This window comes from Mustela nivalis, assembly GCF_964662115.1.
Source record: "Mustela nivalis genome assembly, chromosome: 6".
In the NCBI taxonomy this organism is placed as follows: Eukaryota; Metazoa; Chordata; class Mammalia; order Carnivora; family Mustelidae; genus Mustela; species Mustela nivalis.
The window spans coordinates 34,389,336-34,414,768 of record NC_139025.1 but is presented as its reverse complement, the minus strand read 5'-3'; the positions used below and the strand labels follow the sequence as shown (position 1 = coordinate 34,414,768).

General features: G+C 36.8%; 1 protein-coding gene across 16 annotated transcripts in view; it reads left to right on the top strand.

Annotated features, from left to right (window-relative positions):
- Positions 1 to 25,433, top strand: part of GPHN (gephyrin) — a 643,001-nt gene that overhangs the window by 263,368 nt on the left and 354,200 nt on the right. For all 16 annotated transcript variants that reach the window (XM_082734092.1, XM_082734090.1, XM_082734087.1 and 13 more), the window contains exon 3: positions 17,733 to 17,790. In XM_082734092.1, the coding sequence (XP_082590218.1) occupies positions 17,733 to 17,790 (58 nt within the window). The remainder of the gene's footprint in view (positions 1 to 17,732; positions 17,791 to 25,433) is intronic.

Genomic DNA, 25,433 nt, shown 5'->3' with positions numbered 1-25,433 from the left:
CATTTTTCTCAAGCTCATATGGAGCTTTCTCCAGAAGAGACCACATACTGGGTCACAAATCAGGTCTCACCTGATACCAAACGACCGAGATGATTCCCTGCCTATTCTCAGACCACAATGCTTTGAAATTGGAACTCAATCACAAGAAAAGGTTTGGAAGAAATCCAAACACTTGGAAGCTAAAGACCATCCTGCTCAAGAATGTTTGGGTCAACCAGGAAATCAAAAAAGAACTTAAACAATTTGTGGAATCCAATGAGAATGAAAACACATTGGTCCAAACCCTATGGGATATTGCTAAGGTGGTCCTAAGGGGGAAATACATAGCCTTTCCAGCCTCAAAAAAAAAAAAGAAAAGAAAAAAGAAAAAAGAAACAGAAAAATCCCGAATACACAAACTCTCTTTACACCTTAAAGAACTGGAGGATCAACAAATAAATTAAGCCTAACCCACAGACAAAAGGGAAATAATTAGGATTAGAGCAGGGATCAATGAGTTAGAAACCAGAAATACAGTAGAGCAGATCAACGAAACTAGAAGCTTGTTCTTTGAACGAAATAGTAAGATGGATAAACCACTGGCCAGACTTATTCAGAGGAAAAGAGAAAGGACCCAAACTAATAAAATTATGAATAAAAAGGGAGCGATCACGACTAACACCAAGGAAATAGAAACAATCATCAGAAATTGTCATCAACAGCTATATGCCAGTAAGTTAAGCAACCTGGAAGAAATGGATGAATTCCTGGAAACCTGTAAATTTCCAAGACTGAAACAGGAAGAAACTGACAACCTGAATAGACCAATACCTAGTAATGAGATTGAAACAATGATCAAAAACAAGAGTCCAGGACCTGATGGATTCCTTGGGGAATGCTCCCAAATATTCAAAGAAGAAAGAATACCTATTCTCCTGAAGCTCTTTCAAAAATAAGGAACAGAAGGAAAACTTCCAGGCTCATTCTATGAGGCCAGCATTCCCTTGATCCCCAAACCAACCAAATTCTCAAATAAAGAGAATTTGAGACCAATAACCCTGTTGAATACGGATGCCAAAATTCTCAACAAGATCCTAGCTAATAAGACCCAACAGTACATTGAAAAGATTATCCACCATGACCAGGTAGGATTTATCCCTGGGTTGCAAGGGTGGTTCAACATTCACAAATCAATCAATGTGATAGAACACATTAATAAGAGGAGAGGCAGGAACCATATGATCCTCTCAACTGATGCAGAAAAAGCATCTGACAAAATACAGCATCCTTTCCTGATTAAAACTCTTGAGAGTACAGAGATAGAACTGTCCTCGATTTCATAAAATCCATCTATGAAAAGCCCACAGCAAATATTATTTTCAATGGGAGAAGGCTAAGAACCTTTCCCTTAGGATCAGGAACACGACAAGGATGCCCACTCCCACTACTGTTTTTCAACATAGTGCTAGAAGTCCTAACAACAGCAATCAGACAACAAAAAGAAATAAAAGTTATTCAAACTGACAAAGAAGAAGTCAAACTGTCCTCGCAAGATGGCATGATACTTTATGTTGAAAACCCACAAGACTTCACCCCCAAAATTAGTGGAACTCATGCAGCAGTTCAGTAATGTGTCAGGATACAAATCAGTGCACAGAAATCAGTTGCTTTCTTACTCACTAACAATTAAACTGTAGAAAGAGAAATTGGAGAATCGATTCCATTTACAATAATCACCAAAAAACATAGGATGCCTTTGAATAAATCTAACCAAAGAGGTAAAGGATCTATGCTCTAGGAACTACAGAACACTCAAGAAAGAAACTGAAGAAGATACAATGAGATGGAAAAACATTCCATGCTCATGGATCGAAAAAAATAAACATTGTTAAAATGTCTACGCTGCCCAGAGCAATCTATACTTTGAACGCCATCCCCATCAAAATACCAAAGGCATTTTTCAAAGTGCTGGAACAGACCATCCTAAAACTTGTGTGGAAGCATAAAAGACCCAAAATTGCCAAGGAAATGTTGAAAAAGAAAAAGAAAGGCTGGGAGCACCATGTTGCCTCATTTCAAGCTATATTACGAAGCTATGATCACCAAGACAGCAAGATACCAGCACAGAAACAGACATATAGACCAGTAGAACAGAATGGAGAGCCCAGATATGGACCCAGAACTCTACGGCCAAATAATCTTCGATGAATCACGAAAAAATATCCAATGCAAAAAAGACAGTCTCTTCAATAAATGCTCCTGGGAAAACTGGATTGGTATATACAGAAGAATGAACTCAACCATTCTCTTACACCATACACAAGATATACCCTAAGTGGATGAAAGACCTCGATGTGAGACAGGAACCCATCAAAATCCTAGAGGAGAACATAGGCAATAACCTCTTTGACATCAGCCACAGCAACTTCTTTCAAGACATTTCTGCAAAGGCAAGGGAAACAAAAGCAAAAATAAACTTTCGGGGCTTCGTCAAGTTTAAAAGCTTCTGCACAACAAAGGAAACAGTCAACAAGACAATGAGGCAACCCATAGAATGGGAGAAGATATTTGCAAATGACACTACAGAAAAAGGGCTGATACCCAAGATCTATAAAGACTTTCTCAAATGCAACACCCAAAAAACAAATAATCAAGTCAAAAAATGGGCAGAAGACATGAAGAGACACTTCTCCAAGGAAGACATATAAATGCCCAATAGACACATGAAAAAATGTTCATCCTCATTAGCCATCAGGGAGATTCAAATCAAAACCACATTGAGATACCATATTACACCAGTTAGAATGGCAAAAATTGGCAAGGCAAGAAACAGCATGTGTTGGAGAGGATGTGGAGAAAGGGGAACCCTCCTACACTGTTGGTGGGAAGGTAAGTTGGTGCAGCCACTTTGGAAAACAGTGTGGAAAAAAATTAAAATTTCTCCCAAAATTAAAAATAGGGCTACCCTATGACCCTTGAATTGCACTACTGTTTATTTAACCCAAAGATACAGATATAGTAAAAATGAAGGGTCATATGCACGCCACTGATCATAGCAGCCATGTCCACAATAACTAAAATGTAGATAGAGCTGAGATGCCCTTCAGCAGACTAATGAATAAAGAAAACATGGTCCATATATAAAATGCAATATTACCTAGCCATCAGAAAAGATGAATACCCACCTTTTACATTGACATGGAACTGGATGGGATTATGCTAAGTCAAATAAGTCAAGAAGAGAAATACAATTATCTCAGGATTTCCCTTTGTAGGGAATGGCATGGGGGTCATTAGGAGTAGGAAGGTGAAAATGAAGGGGGTTGAAATCAGAGGGGCAGACAAACCATTAGAGAGAATGGACTTTGAGATACAAATTGAGGTTTTAAGAGGGGAGGGTGCTGAATGGATCAGTTGGCCCAGTGTCGGTATTAAGGAGGGCTCATATTGCATGGAGCACTGGTTATTATACACAAGCAATTAATCATGGAATATTACATTAAAAACTAATGATGTGGGGCACCTGGGTGGCTCAGTGGGTTAAGCCTCTGCCTTCAGCTCAGGTCATGATCCCAGAGTCCTGGGATCAAGCCCCCCATCGGGCTCTCTGCTCAGCAGGGAGCCTGCTTCCTCCTCTCTCTGCCTGCCTCTGCCTGCTTGTGATTTCTCTCTGTCAAATAAATAAATAAAATCTCAAAAAAAACCAAAACACTAATGATGTGTCATATGGTGACTAACATAATAATGATTTTTTAAAAGGATGTGCTATATTCCATTTCCACGTTCAAAAGACCCTGCTGATGCCAACACATGGCCTTTCATTGGCAAAGGACTAAGGATGCACAGAGTGGGGGATAACCTGGTTACGGTTTCGTCATGGTTGCTTAGCCTTGAGTCTGCATAATATGTAGGTGGGATATGATATTTATGGAATAATGGGCATTTCTTAGAGTACAGCAAGCCAGTTACCCGGAGGAGGGAGCATATCAAAGTGTTGTCATCTCCTTTAAGATTTGGAGGTTCGAATCCCAGCTGGACCAGAGATAAATGCAAGAGAGCTGGGTGCAGGGTGCACTGAAAGCCCTCATATTTCTTTGAGTGCTTTCTGAACATCCGGTAGTGGGCTATCCCCTGTCCAGGGAGGAGAGAGTGGGGTGTCACCATTTGCACTCCATGTTGACACCATCAAAGAGGAACAGAGCATCCTCCAGTGGGGGTGGAAGCCACTTACATTGCCCTCCCCCAACCCTGTGCTTGGCATGTTTTTGTTTTTGTTGTTTTGTTCTGTTTTGTTTGTTTTGTTTTGTTTACTGGCCTGGGTTTGACCATGAGCCAACAAAGGTATCATCCCCCCAGAAAAGTAAAACAGTCAGTGTGCCCCATGCGGCAACTCTACTGATTATTCTGTACTTCAAATCATCCCTTCAGTTCTGGTAGAAATAGGACTAGGGCGTATTTTTTTCTTCTTTTTTCTTTCTTCTTCTCACCCTCTCTCCTTTAGAATCAGGCTTACAGTTTTTGTTAGTTGTTTTTATTTCCTTTTCTTTCTCTCTCCCACTCTCTTTCTTTTTTGGCTCAGATTTCTTTTTCTTTTAATTCCTCCTCCCCCACCCATCCCATCCCCCCCCCCCTTTGGTATCAGGCTTATAGTTTTGTTTTATTGTCTGTTTGGCTTTTTGGGTTCTTTTTTCTCTTCCTTTTGGAGCAGGGTTATTTGTTTTGTTTTGTTTTAATTATTCTTTTTTTTTTTTCTGGGCATTTTTCAACAAACAAATTATAGTACACCTAAATAAGAGTCAAAGCACTCCCCACTGGAAGCAAGGAGGAACCCTGCAGAGCACTAAACAGTGGGAAAGAGCAGCCAAATTGCAACAGCAGTGTGCACAGAGCATACACCAGAAACACTTCCTGAAGTGGTAGGCCCCGAACAGTGTGTGACTCTTTTTAATGTAGTATTATTCTGAGGTGGAAGAAACATAACAGCCTTTCAAAACACAAAATATAGATACATAGCCAAGATGACAGGATGGAGAATTTCTCCCCAAAGGAAAGGTCAGGAAGATATCACAGAGAGGGACTTTCTTAAAGCCAATATAAGCAATATAGCTTTAAAAAATTTTAGATCAACAGTAATAAGACTGTAAAGTTTTTCCGGCAAGATAAACACAACACCAGGCAAAGTGGGTGCTAGGCAAGATTTATTAAAAACACTCTCCGGAGAAGTTTCAGGGCTCACGAGAAGGGGAGCCAGGAAAGTTGCACGGGGAGGAGGTGGGCACCCTTGGGCGATATTCCGCTACTCTGGAAAGCAGAGTGGTGGAAGTCGTGCCCAAGGCAGGGGAAGGGGGCTTTTAAGGGCCCTCGAGGGGAGTTCAGGGGTCCTTTGGCAAGTTTCCCTTATTTGGATATTTCGTCTGCTCATTGGGGCCTGGTCCACTGGAGCCCTGGGCGGGGGTCTCAGATTCCTGCTTGTCAGGGTCCCATTGGTCCACAGGAGCCTGGGGTGGGAGGGTTTTCAGAATCCTGCTTGGGTCTTTGTTCTACCGTCAGAGCTCAGATTTTGTGGCGGGGACTTTGGCCATCTTAAGTAGCCCTTTCTTTCTGCCAGCCCAACAAAGACTACTACCTGGCTTTAAAAAAACCACAGAAGACACCAGGGATACCCTTATAAAAGTCCTAAGAACTAGTCAGGCTAAAATGAAAAACGGTATAACTGACTTGCAAAACAGGATATCATTACTATGAGGATTGAAGAAGCAGAAAAGTTAGGTGATATAGAAAGTAAAATTTTGGAAAATAAAACTGAAAAGAAGAGGGAAAGAAAACTTTTGGATAAAAAAGGCAGACTTAGGGAACTCAGTGAAACCATAAAGCAAAATAATGTCTGTATCATAGGAGTTCCAGAAGAAGAGCAGCTGAAGGGTGCAGAAGGTATATTTGCACAAATTATGGCTCTTTCCCTATTCTTGGGAAAGAAACAGGCACTCAAGTCCAAGAGGCACAGAAAACCCCCCGCAAAACCAACAAAAACAGGTCAAGACCATAACATATCATAGTGAAACTTGCAAAATACAAAGATAAAAAGAATTCTGAAAGGAGGTCAGGAGAAAAGGTGTTAAACCTACAATGGTAGACACATAAGGCTGGCAGCAGACCTGTCCAGAGAGACCTGGCAGCCAGAAGGGACTGGCATGATATATTCAACATGCTAAATGAGAAAAATATGCTGCCAAGAATACTTTATCCAGCAAGGCTATTGTTCAGAAAAAAAGGAGTGCTAATAAGTTTCTAAGAGAAACAAAATTAAAGGAATTTTTAAACACTTAAGCCAGCCCTGCAAGAAGTATTAAAGGGGACTTTAAATAACAAAGACCAGAAAGGAATAGGGACTATCTACAGCAACAGTGACTTTACAGTTAATTCAATGGCACTAAATTCATATCTTTCAACAATTACTCTGAATGTAAATGAACTAACTGATCCAGTCAAAAGACACAGCTTATCAGAATGGATACAAAAAGAAGACCCATTGATATGCTGCTTTCAAGCATACTCATTTTACATAGTATAAGAGACTCATTTTACACCCAAAGACACCTCCAGATTGAAAGTGAGGGGGTGGATAACCATTTGTCATGCTAATGGATATCAAAAGAAAGCTGGAGTAGCCATCCTTCTATGTGACATACTAGATTCTTAAAATTTAAATTCAATTAGCCAACATAATACATCATTAGTTTCAGATGTAGTGTTCAATAATTCATCAGTTGCATATAACCCCCAGTGCTCATCAGAGTCAAACTAGATTTTAAAACAAAGACTGTAATAGATGAAGATGGACACTATATCATAATAAAGAGGTCTACCCAATAAGAATATCAAACAATTGTAAATATTTATGTCCCTACCTTGGGAGCAGCCAAATATATAAATTAATTAATAACGGACTTTATCTCATTGATAATGATGCAATAATAGTAGAGGACTTTAATACCCCACTCAGAGCAATGGAAAGATCATCTAAGCAGAAGATCAACAAGGAAAGAAGGGCTTGAAATGACACACTAAACCAGATTGAATTAAGAGAAATACACAGAACATTTTATCCTAAAGCAGCAGAACACACATTATTTTTGAGTGCACATGGAACATCCTCCAGAATAGATCACGTACAGGGTTACAAATTAGACCTCAGCAAGCACAAAAAAGATTGAGATCATACCGTGCATATTTTTAGGCCACAGTGTTATAAAAGTTGATGTCAGCTACAAGAAGAAATTTGGAAGGACCACAAATATATGGAAGTTAAAGAGCATCCTATTAAAGAATGAATGGGTCAACCAGGAAACTAAATAAGAATTAAAAAAATTCATGGAAGCAAATGAAAATGAAAACATGATAGTCCAAAACCTTTGGAATGCAGCAAAGGTGGACCTAAAAGGGAAGTATATAACATAATAGACCTTCCTCAAGAAACAAGAAAAGTCTCAAATATACAACCTAACCTTACACCTAAAGGACCTGAAGAAAGAACATCGAATAAAGCCAAAACCCAGCAGGAAAAGAGAAATAATAAAAATTAAAGTAGAAATCAATGATATAAAATCAAACAAACTGTAGAACAGATCAATGAAACCAGGTTCTTTGAAATAATAGGATCAACAAACCTCTAGCCAGACTTATCAAAAAAAAAAAAAAAAAAGGGAAAGAAAAAGGACCCAAACAAATAAAATCATTAATGAAAGAGGAAGGATCACAACCAACACCAAAGAAATACAAAGAAATATAAGAGAATATTATGAGCAATTATATGCCAACAGATTAGGCAATCTGGAAGAAATGGATGCATTCTTAGAAACATGTGAACTACCAAAACTGAAACAGGTAGAAAAAGAAAACCTGAACAGACCCATAATCAGCAAAGAAATTGAAGTGGTAATTGAAAATCTCCCAACAAAGCAGAATCAAGGGTCAGATGGCCTCCCAGCGCAATTCTACCACACATTTAAAGAATTTAATGCCTATTCCTCTGAAGTGGTTTCAAAAAAATAGAAATGGAAGGAAAGCTTCTGAACTCATTGTGTGAGGCCAGCATTACCTTGATCCCCAAACCAAAACCCCACAAAAAGAATTACAGACCAATATCCCTGATGAACCTGGATATAAAAATCCTCACCAAGATACTAATAGGGTCTAACATTACATTAAAAGGATTATTCACCATGACCGAGAGTGATTTATTTCTGGGCTGCAGGGGCGATTCAACATCTGCAAATCAGTCAGCTTGACATACCACCTTAATAAAAGAAAGGGCAAGAGCCATATGATACTCTCAGTAGATGCAGAAAAAGTATTTGTCAGAATACAGCATCTTTTCTTGATAACAGCCCTCAACCAAGTAGGGATTAGAACGAATATACCTCAACATGATAAAAGCCATAGATGAAAGACCCACAACTAATATCGTCTTCAATGGGGAAAAACCGAGAGCTTTTTCCCTAAGGTCAGGAACATGACAGGTTTGTCCACTCTCACTATTTGTTCAATGAAGTACTGGAAGTCCTAGCCTCAGCAATCAGACAAGAAGAAGAAATAAAAGGCATCCAGAATCGACAAAGAATTCAAACTTTCACTCTTCACAGATGACCTAATATTCTATATAGAAAACCCAAACAACTCCAGCAAAAAATTGCTAGAACTGATCAAGAATTCAGCAAAGTTGCAGGATATAAAATCAATGCACAGAAGTCTCTTGCATTTGTATATACCAACAATGAAAGAGAAGAAAGAGAAATTAAGGAGTCAATCCCATTTTCAGTTGCACCCAAAACTATAAGATACCTAGCCTAACCAGAATAAACCTAACCAGAGGTAAAAGATCAGTAGTCTGAAAACTATAGAACACTATGAAAGAAATTGAGGAAGACACAAAGAAATGGAAAAACATTCCATGCTCATGGACTGGGAGAACAAATATTGTTAGAAAGTCTATACTACCCAAAACAATCTACACAGTCAGTGCAGTCCGTATCAAAATAACACCAGCATTTTTTACAGAGTTGGAGGAAATAATCCTGAAATTTGTATGGAACCAGAAAAGACCCCAGATAGCCAAAGGAATTGAAAAAGTAAACAAAACCCAGAAGCATCACAATTCCGGACTTCAAGCTCTTTTACAAAGCCGTAGTCATCAAGACAATATGGTATTGGCACAAAAACAAGCACACACAGGTTGTGGAACAGAATAGAGAGCCCAGAAATGGACCCTTGACCCTATCACCAACTAATCTGCAATAAGGCAGGAAAGAATAGCTGATAATAGGGGGAAAAAAAGTCTCTTCAACAAACACTTTTGGGAAAACTGGACAGCCACATGCATGCAGAAGAAGGAAACTGGACCACTTTTTTACATCACATAAAAAATAAATTCAAAATGGATGAAAGACCTAAATATGAGACAGGAATCCATCAAAATCCTAGAGGAGAACACAAGCAGTAATCTCTACTACCTTGGCCAGAGAAACTTCTTGCTAGGCATTTCTTATTTTAATAATTCTTAACAAGTTTATAGGCCACCTCCATATTTGGTCCAGAGTTTGAAAAACATTGCAGCAAATTGGCTCTGTATTAGAATAGAAACCATGTCTGCTGATTTTATTCCACTCTGTCCCAGCACTTAATATGACATTTAGGACATAGAACAATGTATAAAAATTTACTGAGTGAAAGGAATAAAAAGCTTTAAAAGATTTTTTTTAAAGTACTATCCCAATTTCTGTCAACAAGAAAACATGTTTCTGGAAAGTCTTAATAATTCGCTGAGGCAAGGGAAACATGAGCAAAAATGAACTATTGGGGCTTCATCAGAATAAAAAGGGTTTGCACAGCAAAGGAAACAACACAACTAAAAGGCAGCATCCAGAATGGCAGATATTTGCAAATGACATAACAGATAAAGGGCTAGTATCCAAATTTATAAAGAAATTTTCAAACTGAACATCCAGAGGACAAATAATCCAAGTCAAGAAATGGGCAGAAGACATGAGCAAATATTTCTCCAAAGAAGACATACAAATGGCTGGTAGACACATGAAAAAATGCTCAACATCACTTGTCATCAGGGAAATACAAATCAAAACCACAATGAGATACCAACTCACACCAGTAAGAATGGATAAAATTAACAATTCAATTAACAACAGATGTTGAGGAGGATGCAGAAAAAGGGAAACCCTCTTACACTATTGGTGGGAATGCAAATTGGTGCAGCTACTCTGGAAAACAGTACGGAGGTTTCTCAAAAATTTAAAAATAGAACTGCAGTACAACCCAGCAGTTGCCATGGTAGATATTTATCCAGAGGATGCAAAAATAGTGATCCAAAGGCACACCTGCACCTCAGTGTTTATAGCAGCAATGTCCATAATAGCCAAAACATGGAAAGAGCCCAGATGTCCACCAACAGATCAATGGATAAAGATGTGTTACACACACATACAAACACACACTGGAATATTAGCCATCAAAATGAATGAAACCTTGCCATTTAGAACACAAGCAGGGGGAGTGGGAGAGGGAGAAGCAGGCTTCCCACTGAACAGGGAGCCCTATGTGGGGTTCGAGCCCAGGACCCTGGATTCAAGAACTGAGCCAAAGGAAGACACTTAACGGCTAGTCCCCTAAGTTTTTGTTGGTTTTGAGGGGAGTTCTCTGTGCCTTTTGGCCTTGAATGCCTGTTTCTTCCCTCAAATTAGGGAAAGAGCCATAATTTGTGCAAATATACCTTCTGACCCCTTTTCCTGCTCTTTTTCTGGAACTTCTGTGGTATGGATATTATTTTGCTTTATGGTTTTGTTGAGTCCCCTAAATCTGCCTTTGTTATCTAATACTTTTCTTTCCCTCTTCAGCATTATTATTTTCCAAAATTTTATCTTTTTTTTTTTAGAAGATTTTATTTATTTATTTGACAGAGATCACAAGTAGGCAGAGAGAGAGAGAGAGGAGGAAGCAGGTTCTCCGCTGAGCAGAGCCTGACATGGGACTTGATCCCAGGACCCTGAAATCATGACCTGAGCTGAAAGCCAGAGGCTTAACCACTGAGCCACCCAGGCGCCCCCCAAATTTTATCTTCTTTATCACTGACTGATTTGCTTTTCTGCTTCATTCACCTTCATTTATATGGTCTCCACCCGGGACTATATCTCAGTTATAGCTTTTTTTTTTTTAATCTCAGCCTAACTAGAGTTTAGTTCTTTTATCTCTATGATAAGGGATGCTTAGTGTCTTCTATGGGTTTTTTCCCAGGCCAGTTAGTATCTTTAGAATCGTTGTTTTAAATTCTAGTTCAGACATCTTACTTATATCAATATTGATTAAATCCCTGATTGTAAGTTCTACCTCCTGTTCTTTCTTTTGGGGTGAATTTCTCCCAAGCTCAAGATTTTTGTCCAGAAAAGAAAAGAAAGAAAAAACAACAACAATAAAACAAAACTAGATCCTGGGTGTGTTTTCATCTGCTTATTAAAAGAAACTAGATCCCCAAAATAAGGTAGAAAAAAATACATGTATCTATATGAAATATGTTGAAAGGCGACTGAAAAAGAACACATATGTATTACCTATATATACAAATAAAAATTAGAATTAAAAATTGAAAAAATAAGAAAATAAAAAAATAAAAGAGTAAAGAAAAAGAAACAGTGAATACTGGATATCATTTTTCCCTAGAGCTAAAGTTCTCTGTGATCAGTTAATTGGTGCGATTGAGTTGTTTGTGCTGGTCTTCTAGAGGAAGGGCCCGTTGTGCTGATGATCAGGTGGACCTGATTTTGTGGAAATGTGCCTCCAGGGTGTAGGGCTTTGTGTAGGCAGCTCTGAACTCCACTAGGTGGTAGTGTTTTACTCTGTGAAGGCTTTCAGCTCTGATCAGCAGGTTGAGTATGGCAGTCCCCTGCTGTCTAGCCCTGGAGATGATAATTTCTATCACCCACTCTTCAGTGAGTCCTCACAGAAATCCAATCACTCTTGTCTCCCCAGTTTCTATCAGAACTCTATATTCACCCTGCCTGTGTCTGAGCCTTTTATCTCAGGCATGCATCTGAGTTTCAAAATTCCAACAAATTTTAAGGGCTTTTGAGGTGGGATCCCACCATTCCTCCCAAGGAGGGTCTTGCCAGGCTTGTTCTTTTTGCCCACTACACCCCAGGAGAGTGATTGCATAATTACACAGCAGTTCATGATTTATGGCAACACAGAGTAGAAAGCTGGCAAATAAACTCACCATTCTCAGACTACTTCCATACTCTTTTGCCTGGGAACAGTGCCACACTTAGGCGCCACACATTCCTTCAACCCAGGGGATCCTGAGATCATGCCCTCGTACCTGGAATTTTGCCACCTCAGCATCTTTAAGCCAGGCATGTCCCCAACTGTAGCAGACTTCTACAAGTTCTGATTTTGCACTCTACTACTTGTAGTACTTTGCGGGATCCTCCTTAAGCAGATTTCCATCTTGCTACTTTACCCTAGCTGTATCACACTGGATCTAGGTCTTCTTACCTCCTACCTCCCAAACAGAGGTCACCTTTCTACTTGTAGACTTGTAGCAGTTGCTTTCTCATACGCGATTGATCGGTTGATTTCTCGGGTGTTCAGAATGAGTTGGTAACTGTGTAGTTGTATTTAAGGGACGAGACAAATTTAGAGTCTCCCTATCCCACCACGGTTTTTGTTTTTGTTTTTTTTAAACTTTATTTGAGAGAGAGAGACACAGATAGTGAATGCGAATGACAGAGAGAGAGAGAGCTCAAGTGAAGGGGAAGGACAGAGGGAGAAGGAGAAGCAGGCTCCCCACTGAACAGGGAGCCTGATGTAGCACCAGGCTTGATCCCAGGACCCAGAATCATGACCTGAGCTGAAAAGAGACCCTTAACTTAGCCACCCAGGCACTCCTCCTCCACCATCTTAATTCCTCCTCCCTTTACCTGCCTTTTTAACAGTTAAAACCATTATGATTGACTTGAAGTTGACGTAAGAATACTAATCTGGAAGCCTACCTTCCCTCAGCTCGGGTTTCAGGAAAGGCAATATTTCAGGCACGAGTAGTCAGCATTATCAAGAGAAAATGAATTTTTTATTGCAATAGATTTGAAGTTTAGGAGCGCCTGGGTGGCTCAATTGGTTAAACGACTGCCTTCAGCTCAGGCCATAATCTTGGAGTCCCTGGATCGAGTCCCACATCGGGCTCCCAGCTCCATGGGGAGTCTGCTTCTACCTCTGACCTTCTCCCCTCTCATTCTCTCTCACTCTCCCTCTCTCTCAAATAAATAAATAAAATCTTAAGAAAAAAAAAAGAATTGAAGTTTATCATAGCAACTTTGTTTTTATTTTTTCTTCCATAAGTCAAACATTATCACAATTGCATCTTTGAATCATTACTGTACTAACAAATATAGACTATTTCTGTACTCTACCATGCCACTTATTTAACAGTTGTTATAGACTGTCCTATTACTAGTTTATTTTATAATGATAGATAATTTTCAAATACTCTTTATTATGAAATAATTTCAAACTTTCAACTTCTGCCCATTTCTAATGTGATACCTTAATGCATTATATTACAGGTATTTGTTTACTCAGTCTGCTTCTATTTAAGACTATGATTTCTTTGTATTCTTATTCCCTGGTTTATATCTATTACATAACATAAACTCAAAGAATAAAATTACTAACTCATTTGATATGCAAGATGGGAAATTGAAGTCATTGAGTTTTCAATAGTTTTTTGCTCTAATTTCTTTATTTATATCCCAACAATATCAGCTTTTAATTTAAAAATTTAATAATTAAAAGTGAAAATGCCTACTCGAAACCTCTTACAGATAGTTATGTAGTTTTTCATTTTAGTAACATCTAGCCCTCTTGCTGTTTATCTTACTATGGTCTTAACTTACTATATCACTTGTATATGTTGTATAATATGAATTAAGTTAAATACCACTAGTGTTTATATCATTCAAACACAGCACTTTCAATCTAGGAAGTAATTCTCAAATCAAGTTGCTATTTCCATTAGCAAGAATAAATAATAATATTAAAGAGTTTAAATGTGCAGTTTTTAATAAACTTCATTTGGCTGAATTAGGTTGTTTTATAATGGAAACTAGAATGTCACTTATCAATTTATATTTAAGACAAGAAATATCCCAAAGTGTCTAGAATATGTAAGTGCCTTATTTGTTATACTCTTTTTTCTTTCTTTCTTTCTTTTAAGTTAACAAGCAGTTTGTTTTATTTTAAAATCTAGGATGAGATACTTGGTTTCAACAGCTTATTTTTCAGTATTGTGATGCCTCCAGCTTTGGAACTTTTCTTTTTCAACATTCCTTTGCTATTTGGGGTCTTTTCTGGTTCCATGCAAATTTCAGAATTATTTGTTCCAGCTCTGTGAGAAAAGCTGATGGTGTTTTGATAGGGATTGCATTGAGTGTATAGGTAGGTAGCATAGACATTTTAAAGATATTTGTTCTTCCAATCCAGGAGCATGGAACATTTTTCCATTTCTCTGTGTCTTCCTCAATTCCAGGAAAGAAATAGTTTTCTGAGTATAGATCCTTTGCCTCTTTGGTTAGGTTTGTTCCTAGGTATCTCACGGTTTTTGGTGCAAGTGTAAATGGGATCAACTCCTTAATTTCTCTTTCTTATGTCTCATTGTTAGTGTATAGAATACAACTGATTCCTGTGCATTGATTTTATATCCTGCCATGCTGCTGAATTCCTGTATGAGTTCTAGGAATTTGGGGGTGGAGTCTTTTGGGTTTTCCACACAGAGTATCGTGTCATCTATAGAGAATCAGTGTTTGACTTCTTTGTTGATTTGGATGCTTTTTATTTCTTTTTGTTGTATGATTGCTGAGGCTAGGACTTCCATTGCTATGTTGAACAACAGTGGTGAGAGTGGACATCCCTGTGTTCCTGACCTTAGGGTAAAGTTCTGTTTTTCCCAATTGAGAATGATATTCACTGTTGGCTTTTCATATATAGCTTTTATGCTATTGAGGTATGTTCTCTTTATCTGTACCTTGTAAAGAGTTTTAATCAGGAAAGTTTGTCAAATGATTTTTCTGCATCTATTGAGAGGATCCTATGGTTCTTGTCCTTTCTTTTAATTATGTGGTATATCACATTGATTGATTCGTGGATTTTGAACCAACTTTGCAGCCCAGCAATAAATAAAGAGAAGAAAAAATTAAAATTGGAAGACCAAAGAACCATGGTGAGAAAAAAAAAAAAAAAACCAATAATGAATTCTGTATGAAAAATTCCCCTAGCACTGGAGTTTTGCAGTTCTAAATTATGGGTAAACTTGGTTTTGGCTGGATCTTCCTGCTGATCTTCTGAGGGAGGTTCCTGCTGTGGTGATCCTCTGCTGCCCCCCCACACCCCGGGGCGGAATTGGACCACCCTTACGGGAGGCCAGGCTAAGTAATCTGCTCCAGATTGCTTTTTGCGGCTTTTGTTCAATGAAGGCTTTCCAGCACAGTTTAGAGAATGAGAATGACAATGGTGGCCTCCCAATCTCTAGTTCCAGAGCGGAGAGCTCTGGGCACCACTTCTCAGTGAACCCTGGGTTAAATGCAGTCAATCACTCTTGTCTTCCTGGACTCCATCTGCATTCTGTGCTCACCCAGGCAATGACCAACCATTTCTGTCTCAGTTATGTGACCCTGTTTGGAGTCTCCAAACCCAGCAGACTCCTGTGGTGTGCTCCTTACAGGGTAGGATGTCTCACTGGTTCTGCCATGGTTTGTGGTATATGGCATTCTTGAGCTGAGAGTCCACTCCTAGGCTCACTGAGTGGGCCCGCCTCCCTTGTTCCAATGTCTGGTAACTCTTCCATACCCAAGCACCACCTCCTCCCCACTGTCTTCCTGTGACCCCAAGGATCCTGAGACCACACCATCCCACCTCGGATTTCACCCTATTTTGCCAGCTAGTGCTTTTCAGGCAGGGAGATCCCTCAACATAGCAGACTTCTGAAAGTTCTGATTTTGCATTCTGCTGCTGTATCACTTATGGTGCCAGCTTCTGGAGGCTCCCTCCAGAAGGAGGGTAGCCCTCAGTTTATCTTACCATAAGTCTCCTTGAATTCACTTCTCTGTACCTCCTACCTTGCAGAACGTGGACACTTTTCTATTTTTAATATCTATTTTTAGATCTCTGGTTGAGTTTGCAGGTGTTCAGGATGATGTGATAGCTATCTATGTGCATTCCTAGGACCAGACTAAACTAAGGTCTTCTACTACTCCACTGTCTTAGACAAATACTCTCTTTTCTGATATTGAAGTATTTATAATGCCAAGTAAGTGGTCAGAAATTTCCTTTTTAAGCACTATATTTAAGTAATGGTAGGTAGGTAATCTTGGTGTTTAAGAGCTTGGAGTACCTATCTGATAGATACATGATACTAGTCACAAATGCAAGCTGTTTGATTTAAAATTTTTTTGTAGTCACATTTTAAAAACTAAAAGAAACATGAAGTTAATTTTAAAAATATAATTTGACTCAGTATGTCCACCATATTATTTTAGAATGTGTTTGGTACTTTTAAATTAGCCTTTTTTACACTAAGTACTTTTAATCTGGTATATATTTTGCATTTAATGTGCATTTCAGTTCCTTCCTTCAATTACTTGTGAAAATTACTGAATCACTATGTGTATCAAATCCCAATTTTTACAATGGCAACAGTTTTTAAGAATTAAATTAGATAATATATGACATGTCTGGCAAATAGTAAGTGTTACATAATTCTTAGCTATTTTCTTTAAAAAAAAAGTTCAAACAAGTGACCATGGCAGTAATGACCTCACTTTCTTAAGGCAGCATTATATTTCAGGGATTAAGTTGTAACCCTTAAACACTCATCGCTCCCTGGACAATGCTGGACACGCACATAATCTCTTCAACTACTTGTTTTAATTATTTTTGAAGAGAAACAAAATCATTTTTAGTTCATCAATTGTGACTCATGCTCATGTACAACACTGATAGAAGATGTTAATAATATCTGGAAGGAATTCTAGTTGAGCATCCGGGAAATAGATCTCTTTACTGTGTACTCAATTTTTCTGTAATTTCAAAACTACTCTAAAAAGTAAATTCTATTACAAGCAAACCAAGAAGGCAAATACCATGTCTGTTATTAATTTTTGCTGCATCTTACTTGTGACAGAATCCATCAGTAAAAGTGGTGTAATAGTAAAAGCATTATTAAAAGTGCTTTTTATTTTATTTTATTTTTTTTAAGATTTTATTTATTTATTTGAGAGAGAGACAGTGAGAGAGAACATGAGAGGCGAGAAGGTCAGAGGGAGAAGCAGACTCTCCATGGAGCTGGGAGCCCGATGCCGGACTCAATCCCGGGACTCCAGGACCGTGACCTGAGCCGAAGGCAGTTGCTCAACCAACTGAGCCACCCAGGCGCCCCTAAAAGTGCTTTTTAATAATAAAATGATAGAAGTTTGTAGTTAGAAATATAACTTAATGTTTCCTCTTTTGGTAGTCATTCATTGTCCACCTCTTTTTAAGTAATATATGGTAAACTTAAGCATGAAAATGTTGTTTTTACTCTATGGTCACTGGGGTGGGCAATGGGCAATTATTGGTGGCATTCTGATGCTAATGGCAGAAATACTCCATAAATATACACCACCATGGTTTTGAGAATATTTTTTTTTTCCTAATTTCAGGTTGGGTGGGACTATATCAGCATACAAGATAGTACCAGATGAAATAGAAGAAATCAAGGTATAGTATGCCATTTTTTTATCTCTTAGAAGACTTAGTATCTCGCCGGGTAGGTGGGAGAAGCATTTTTTCTTTACACTTTTTAATCTTTGTGTGTGTTGGGATTTCATTTAAGTCACAGTTATCCTATTTGAGTTAAAAAACATAAAATAATCCTCATCAGATTTCAATTACTCTTGTCAGTGCATTTCTTTGAAAATTTTTTGGAAGATCAAAAAGGAACATTTCATGTGAAATTCATTGAAAATCTACATGAGAAACATTATATATAGGCATTAGTGTGCATAATGGATTATCTTTCTTATCTTGTTTTAATTTCTTTTCCCTGTAAGCTTTCACTAATTATAAATACCAGTCTTCTAGAAAATATTTTCTGGTTCCACTGAAAACACAGTATTTGCAATTGCAAATTGGCAATTTAAAATTTATACATTAAATGAAAACTTGACTTTACTCTTTGAAAATTACATAGTCTGCATTTTTCTGTTTTTAACATTTTATTCAGTCCTATGGACTGTTAGTCTTCTGGCATAGCATGTGGCCCTTCCCCAAGAGCAATTTACAATCTAATAAGAACTGAACATATTATCTATTACATAAATAAAATTTAACAACTGGAAAACAATAGTTAAGGATAACAATACTGAGTTGAATTGTTAACAATGACATTTAAAGATCCAAATAAATCATCAAGCTGATTTAATCAGCCTTTCCAAAATCAAGTTCAATAAATTCAAATTTTAGTCAATAATTTCATTTGCTAACATTATTTTCAAATAAGTTAATATCATTTGTCTTTATTAGGTAATACACTATTAGTTTCAATATGCCTGGTGTTCTATATAGCCAATCAAAAATTAATCCAATAATTATATTCTAGCAGGAAAAAAATAAACCAGGAGTGTCAAAAGACCCATTCCAACCTGATATAAATTCATATAATACTTTGGTTTAGAGAAACCTTAGGTCCAGTCCAGCTTGTGTTGCTATTAACTTAAAGAGGAGATATAAGAGAAGGAATAAGTTTGAGAGTAAAGAGGGTACGTTTTGAACTTATTTGAGGTCCCTCTCAGATAACCAAATACCCATTAAGTCATTGGTTAAAACATCTAGAACCTCAGAAGAAAGATAATTTTATCTTTCAATTGATGTTGGAATTTGTCCTTATCCAAAAACTACCTGAGGCCATGCTAGTTAATGGAATCACCTAAAAAAGCTATATTAAGTTATAAAAGTAGACCAAAACTGTTGACCTATCCAAGAACCAAATGATTCATATATTTTTTATTAATTTAATTAATTAGAAGAAACACTGTTTATTTTTTGTCGTGACTTTTCTCTAAATAAGTAATTTTTCATTGTGTTTTTTAAAATTCTAGAATTATAAGAGTTATTCCTCAGTAGATTCCTTCAAAAAAACATGACTCATGGATGACATTACTATATGATTTTTAAAAATTAATTACTGTTATTATATCTAAAATAGTTTTAGAGAGTTTGAAGCCTGGGGAAAAAATATGAAATTGATTCTTTTTTCAAAGCATTGGAAGAAAATAAAATATTTCATCAACATTTATTTGATGGCACCATTAGCATTTTCAACTGAAATCAGATATAATCTTTTTGTTTTGATTGGAGGATATGTGAAACATCTGCTTATAATGTTCACTTTAGTTGGTAAACAACTAATTTAAAATTATCTGAAAAGTGCAATGGAGTTTAAATTTGAAATATATCTACAATATACCATGTATAAATAAATATGCATGTTTATTTTTATTATTAAAATATGATTAATAGAATATAAGTCAATTTTTACAAAGTATGGTTATCTTCACAATATTTCTAGCACCAGAAATTATTATTTAGTTCATACATGGTTTGAATTAAGCATTTACTGATTGATTATAATAAATCACCACATAGTGGATGCTTGGCCAAAAGTTTAAGGGATAAAGTGCAAATGCATTCCTGGCCCAATCGTGACCATCTGTTCCACCCAATATCCTGAGTTTTTATTATTTCACATTCATTTTATTTAGTTTTTATATACATCCCTTACTATTAAAATTTGTATTTCTCTTTGAATTTTATATGAATTGATTCACAATGTATACATTTTCTTGTGCCTTAGTTCTTTGGTTCAGCACTGTGGGATTTATTCATAATCATTATCTATATCATATTCATATGCATTATCTATAGCTAAGATTTTGGGGGAGGTTGTTATGTCCTTTTTTTGTTTTGTTTTTGTTCTTTGCTATAAAATACTCCATTGTGCCACAAATTAATGAGACATCCTATTCTTTTTTTTTTTTTTAAGATTTTATATATTTATTTGACAGAGAGATCACAAGTAGGCAGAGAGGCAGGCAGAGAGAGAGAGGAGGAAGCAGGCTCCCTGCCAAGCAGAGAGCCTGATGCGGGACTTGATCCCAGGACCCTGAGATCATGACCTGAGCTGAAGGCAGAGGCTTAACCCACTGAGCCACCCAGGCGCCCCGACATCCTACTCTTGATGGACTTTTACCTTAGTTCCATTTGAAGCTATTATGAAAAATGATGGTATAAAATCTTATAAAACGTCCTATTTAAGAGTTTCTTTGAGGTCCATACTGAGAAAAGGAATTCCTGAGTTTTAAGTAATGTGTATTTTCAACTTTCCTATATGAAATCAAATTGTTTTCCTCATCGTTATGGCAGGTAACTATCACCTTGGGTGTATTTATTTAAAATAAAAATATTTAAATATTAATTCTTTATCTATAATTTATATTGGGATAAACTTGTTTTTATATATGGGATGACTAAAATTACAAAATATTTTTCAAAGATGTCTTTATTTTCCCAGCCCAATTTATTGAAAAAAGCAATTTGTACCCCACTGGTTTGAAATGCCTCATTTATCACACACTAAATTTTCATATGCCTGAATATACACATACACATACATAATAAGTCTGTCTTTTCCTGAACTTTCGTTTCATCGATCTATTTATTCCATTGCTAGCACCATACTGTTTTGGTTATAATGCTTTTCTTAACATAATAGGCAAGGTTTGTGGGGTTTTTTTTCATACTATTGGCTCATGTATTAATTGCTCCAGTTTATCAAGTTTCAAAAATATTCCTACTGAAGAAACTTGTGGTTCTAGCTAAGATACAGTAGTTCTATTCTTTCCCAATATTTTCTTTTATAACTCAAAATTCCTGGACATTACAAAATAAACAAGTATAGAAAGACTCTGATGGTAGGAAAAAGAAATCAGACTTTCTAAGGATTTTAGAACTTGAAGAGTGACACAGCAATGAGTTAACTGGGTTTCCTTTTTGTCTCCTATTTAATCTCAAAGGACACTGATGAAACCCCAATCTGGAAACACCAACAGGCACAGACAAAACAAAACAAAATAAAACAAAAAAACACCTAAGAAAGCCTGTCCTTGAAGGCATAGGACGCAGGGCAAGGATAGACTAACAAAAAGTGTTTGGCAATACTCACTTTACTCCAGCCCAATAACAATGGGGAAGCTACTTAGCAGCCCCACAGTTTTAGCAGAGCCAAATAGAAAGCTAATCTTCCACCTCATTCCTGCTACCACAGAGGCAGATGGCAAAGCTTTGAATCCCTCTTCTGGTAGTGTTTATTGGCAGAACTGAGCAGGAAGCTGTTCAGTCTCCCATACTCCCACAAATATCAGTGCTCTGATTTCCCTGCTAAGATACTGTAGATAGGGCCTAATGGCCTATAGTTGATCTAAAATTAGCTCAGGGAAACAGGCTGTGTTCTGCTTCCTGTAGTAAGATAATTGTTAAAATTATTATATTATATCATATTATAATATATTAATATAATTAATAATTAATCGTATTAATATAATTAATAATTATAATTAATATTAATTATAATAATAATTGTGGAGTCTAGTGATGAGCTGAGTCTCTACTCCCACCTAGCAGCAGTAAGACTAAAGAGACAATGCAGGCTGAAGCTGCTCACAACTCTCCTTTACCTTCCTTTTCCTGTGTCACTGAGGCCTATAAGGGAGATGTGATTCCATCCCTGTCTGCATCAGTAAGACTGAATGAGATGGGAATAACGGATATTCCATTCTCAGTAAGCGTTAACCTTCTACTTCCTCTCTTGGTGTAAGCAGGGCCTAGCAGGGAGATGAACTTCTACCCCTACTATCGATAATGTGGAGCAAGGTGGTGCCCCACTTTTTGCCAGAAAGGTCTTAGCAGGGCTAAGAGAGGACCTAAATTTCTGCCCTACTGTCTTTAATGAAGCAGTATGAATGAGTGCCTCAATTTTGCCAGAGTAGTGTCAGTGGGACCCAGGAAGAAGCTTAACAATATTTATATTGCCTTCATACTATACTATAACAGAGGGATATCTGTTAAAAAATCAGTAATATCAGTAGACTGCAATGTTATATTTGTCATTATAATATAGAAAGCATCCACTCAAAGTAACCACTAAAAGCAACATACAAAACAATATACTCAAAACACTGCAAATTAAGATGGAATCCTAAAGTTTGTTCGAGTAACCCCCGATTAGGAACGAGAAACAAGACAGAAACAGAAGACAAATAATAAAATGGCATGTTTAATTGCTAAGATGTCAATAATTACCTTAAATATATATAATTTAAATTTACAAGTGAAAAGACAAAAACTGACATAATGAGTTCTTAGAGATGATCCCGTATATATCATTATCAGGAAACTCATTTCAGAAACAAAATTGGGGGCATCATGTTACCTGATTTCAAGCTTTACTACAAAGCTGTGATCACCAAGACATATGTAGATTGAAAGTAAAAAGATATACTATGAAAATATTAATTTTTAGAAAAGAGGAGAGTTCTCAAGTTAGTAATCCATAATTCTTTCTCAAGAAACTAGAAAAGATGAGCCAAATATTGTCAAAGCAAGAAGACAGGTAATACTCAAGAATTGGTATCAGTGAAATTGAAAATGGTAAAACAAAGGGGAAGAAGATCAACAGAATAAAAAACTGACTCTTGAAAACTCAATAAAATTGAGACTAATGAAGATAAAGGGGAAAAGATAAAATTATTGATACCCAGATTGAACAAAGTCTGTTGCTACAAATCTTCCATCAATTAAATGGATAATTTTGAAAATACTATGAAAAACTTTATAAATTGGACAACTTAGCAGAAATGGACCACTGCCTCAAAACCCACAAACTACCAAAATTAACCAAGACCGAGTAGGCAAAGCATAATGAAAAATCTCCTAACAAACAAATCTGCAGGCCCAGATGGTTTACTATAGAGCTTTGCCAAACACTGAAGAAGAATTACCATCAATTTTAGTCAGTCTTTTCCAGAAAGTAGTAGGCCAGGAAATACTACCACCTTATTTTATGATGCTAGTATTACTCTGCTAGCAGAATTAGAAAAACATAGTACAAAAAATGAAAACTGCAGACCAGTATTTATCATAAACTCAAATCTACAGATATTACCAAATGTAATCCAACAAGGTATAAAAAAATTATGTACCACCACCAAATGGGATTTGAGGTATGTAAAACTTTTCCAACTTAGGAAAAGCAAGCAGTCTAATTCGTTGTATCAGTAAGTTAAAGAAGAAAGTTTTTATGATTACATCAATTGATGCAGAAAAAGTGTTTGACAAAATCTAAAATCCATTCATGATTAAAAGAAAAAAAATTTCTGCAAACCAGGAATAGAAGGAAATTTCCGGAACTTGATAAAGAACATGTACAAAGACTTACTGCTAAAAACATACTTAATGGTGAAAAAAATAAATGAAGGCTCTCCTCCTAAGATCAGGAGCAAAACAAGGTTGTCTACTCTCACTACTTTTTCCCAACTGAGTATTAGAAGTTCTAAGTAGTATAAGTATAAGGCAAGAAAAGTATTAAAAGGCACAGAGTTTGGCAATTAAGAAACAAAACCCCCTACTTGCAAACTGTATCATTGTCTACATAGAAAAAGTATCTATAGAAAAATTCCTACAACTAATAAGTCAAGTGAGTTAATTTGGGGAATGTAGATCAACAGGCACACACAAAAACACCAATTGCATTTTTATATGCTGACAACAGTTAGAAACTGAAATTTAAAACAGTACTATTTACCATCACTCCAAGAAAGTTGAATACTTAGGTATACATTTAAGAATATACCTATGTTAAATCTGTATGCTGAAAACTACAAAATGCTAAAGAAATAAAGGGACACCTAAAGAAATGGACAAACAAGCTATGTTCATGAACTGAGAGATTGAACATACTAAAGATGTCAGTTCTTCCCCTGTTCATATATAGGTTTATGTGATTCGTATCAAAAACCCAACAAGTTTTTTTTGTAGACATACAATTATATAATTTATTCTTAAATTATATGGAAAAGCTTAGGTCCTATAACAGGTAATACAATTTTGAAAAAGAACAAAGTGGAAGGACTCTTTCCAGTGATGAGATCTACAGTAATCAAGATAGTGTAGTATTGGCAGAAAGACACATGAAACGGAATAAACAACCCATAAGACTTACACAGATATGGGGGCACCTGGGTGGCTCAGTGGGTTAAAGCCTCTGCCTTCAACTCCGGTCATGATCCCAGGGTCCTGGGATCAAGCCCCGCATCTGGCTCTCTGCTCAGCAGGAAGCCTGCTTCCTCCTCTCTCTCTGCCTGCATCTCTGCCTACTTGTAATCTCTGTCTGTAAAATAAGTGAGTAAAATCTTTAAAAAAACAAAAAAGACTTACACAGATATGTTCTTTATTTTTAAGGTTTTATTTATTTATTAGAGAGAGAGTGTGCAGAAGCAGGGGGAGTGGCAGGCAGAGGGAGAAGCGGGCTTTCTACTGAACAAGGAGCCCAATGTGGGACTCTATCCTAGGACCCTGGGATCATGACCCTTGCCGAAGGCAGATGCTTAAGCAACTCAGGCATCCCCATAGATAGGTTTAATAGATTTTTAAATAAAGCTTCAAAAGCAATTCAATGAATTACCTTTTCAACAAATAATGTTGGAACAATTGGATATCCATAACCAAAAAGAAAAAAAAGAAACAACCTAAATCTCACACCTTATACAAAAATTAACTCTATTTTAGCCACTCTGACTGGTATGAGATGGTATCTCATTTAGTTTTGATTTGTATTTCCCTGATGATGAGTGATGTTGAGCATCTTTTCATGTGTCTGTTAGCCATCTGGATGTCTTTAGAAAAATCTCTATTCATGTCTTCTACCCTTTACTTAACTGTATTGTTTTTTGGGTGTTGAGTTTGACAAGTTCTTTATTGATTTTAGATACTATATCTAAATATATATCAGATACATATCAGATATGTCATTTGCTGATATCTTCTGCCATTCCATAGGTTGTCTTTAAGTTGTTGGTGATTGTTTCCTTTACTGTGCAGAAGCTTTTAATCTTGATGAAGTTCCAGTGGTTTATTTTGGCTTTGGTTTCCCTTGCCTCAGGAGACATATCTAGTAAGAAGTTGCTACAGTTGATGTGGAAGAGGATACTACTATGTTCTCCTCTAGGATTTTGATGGATTCCTGTCTCACATATAGGCCTTTCATCCATTTTGAATTTATTTTTGTATATGGTATAAGAAAGTAGTCC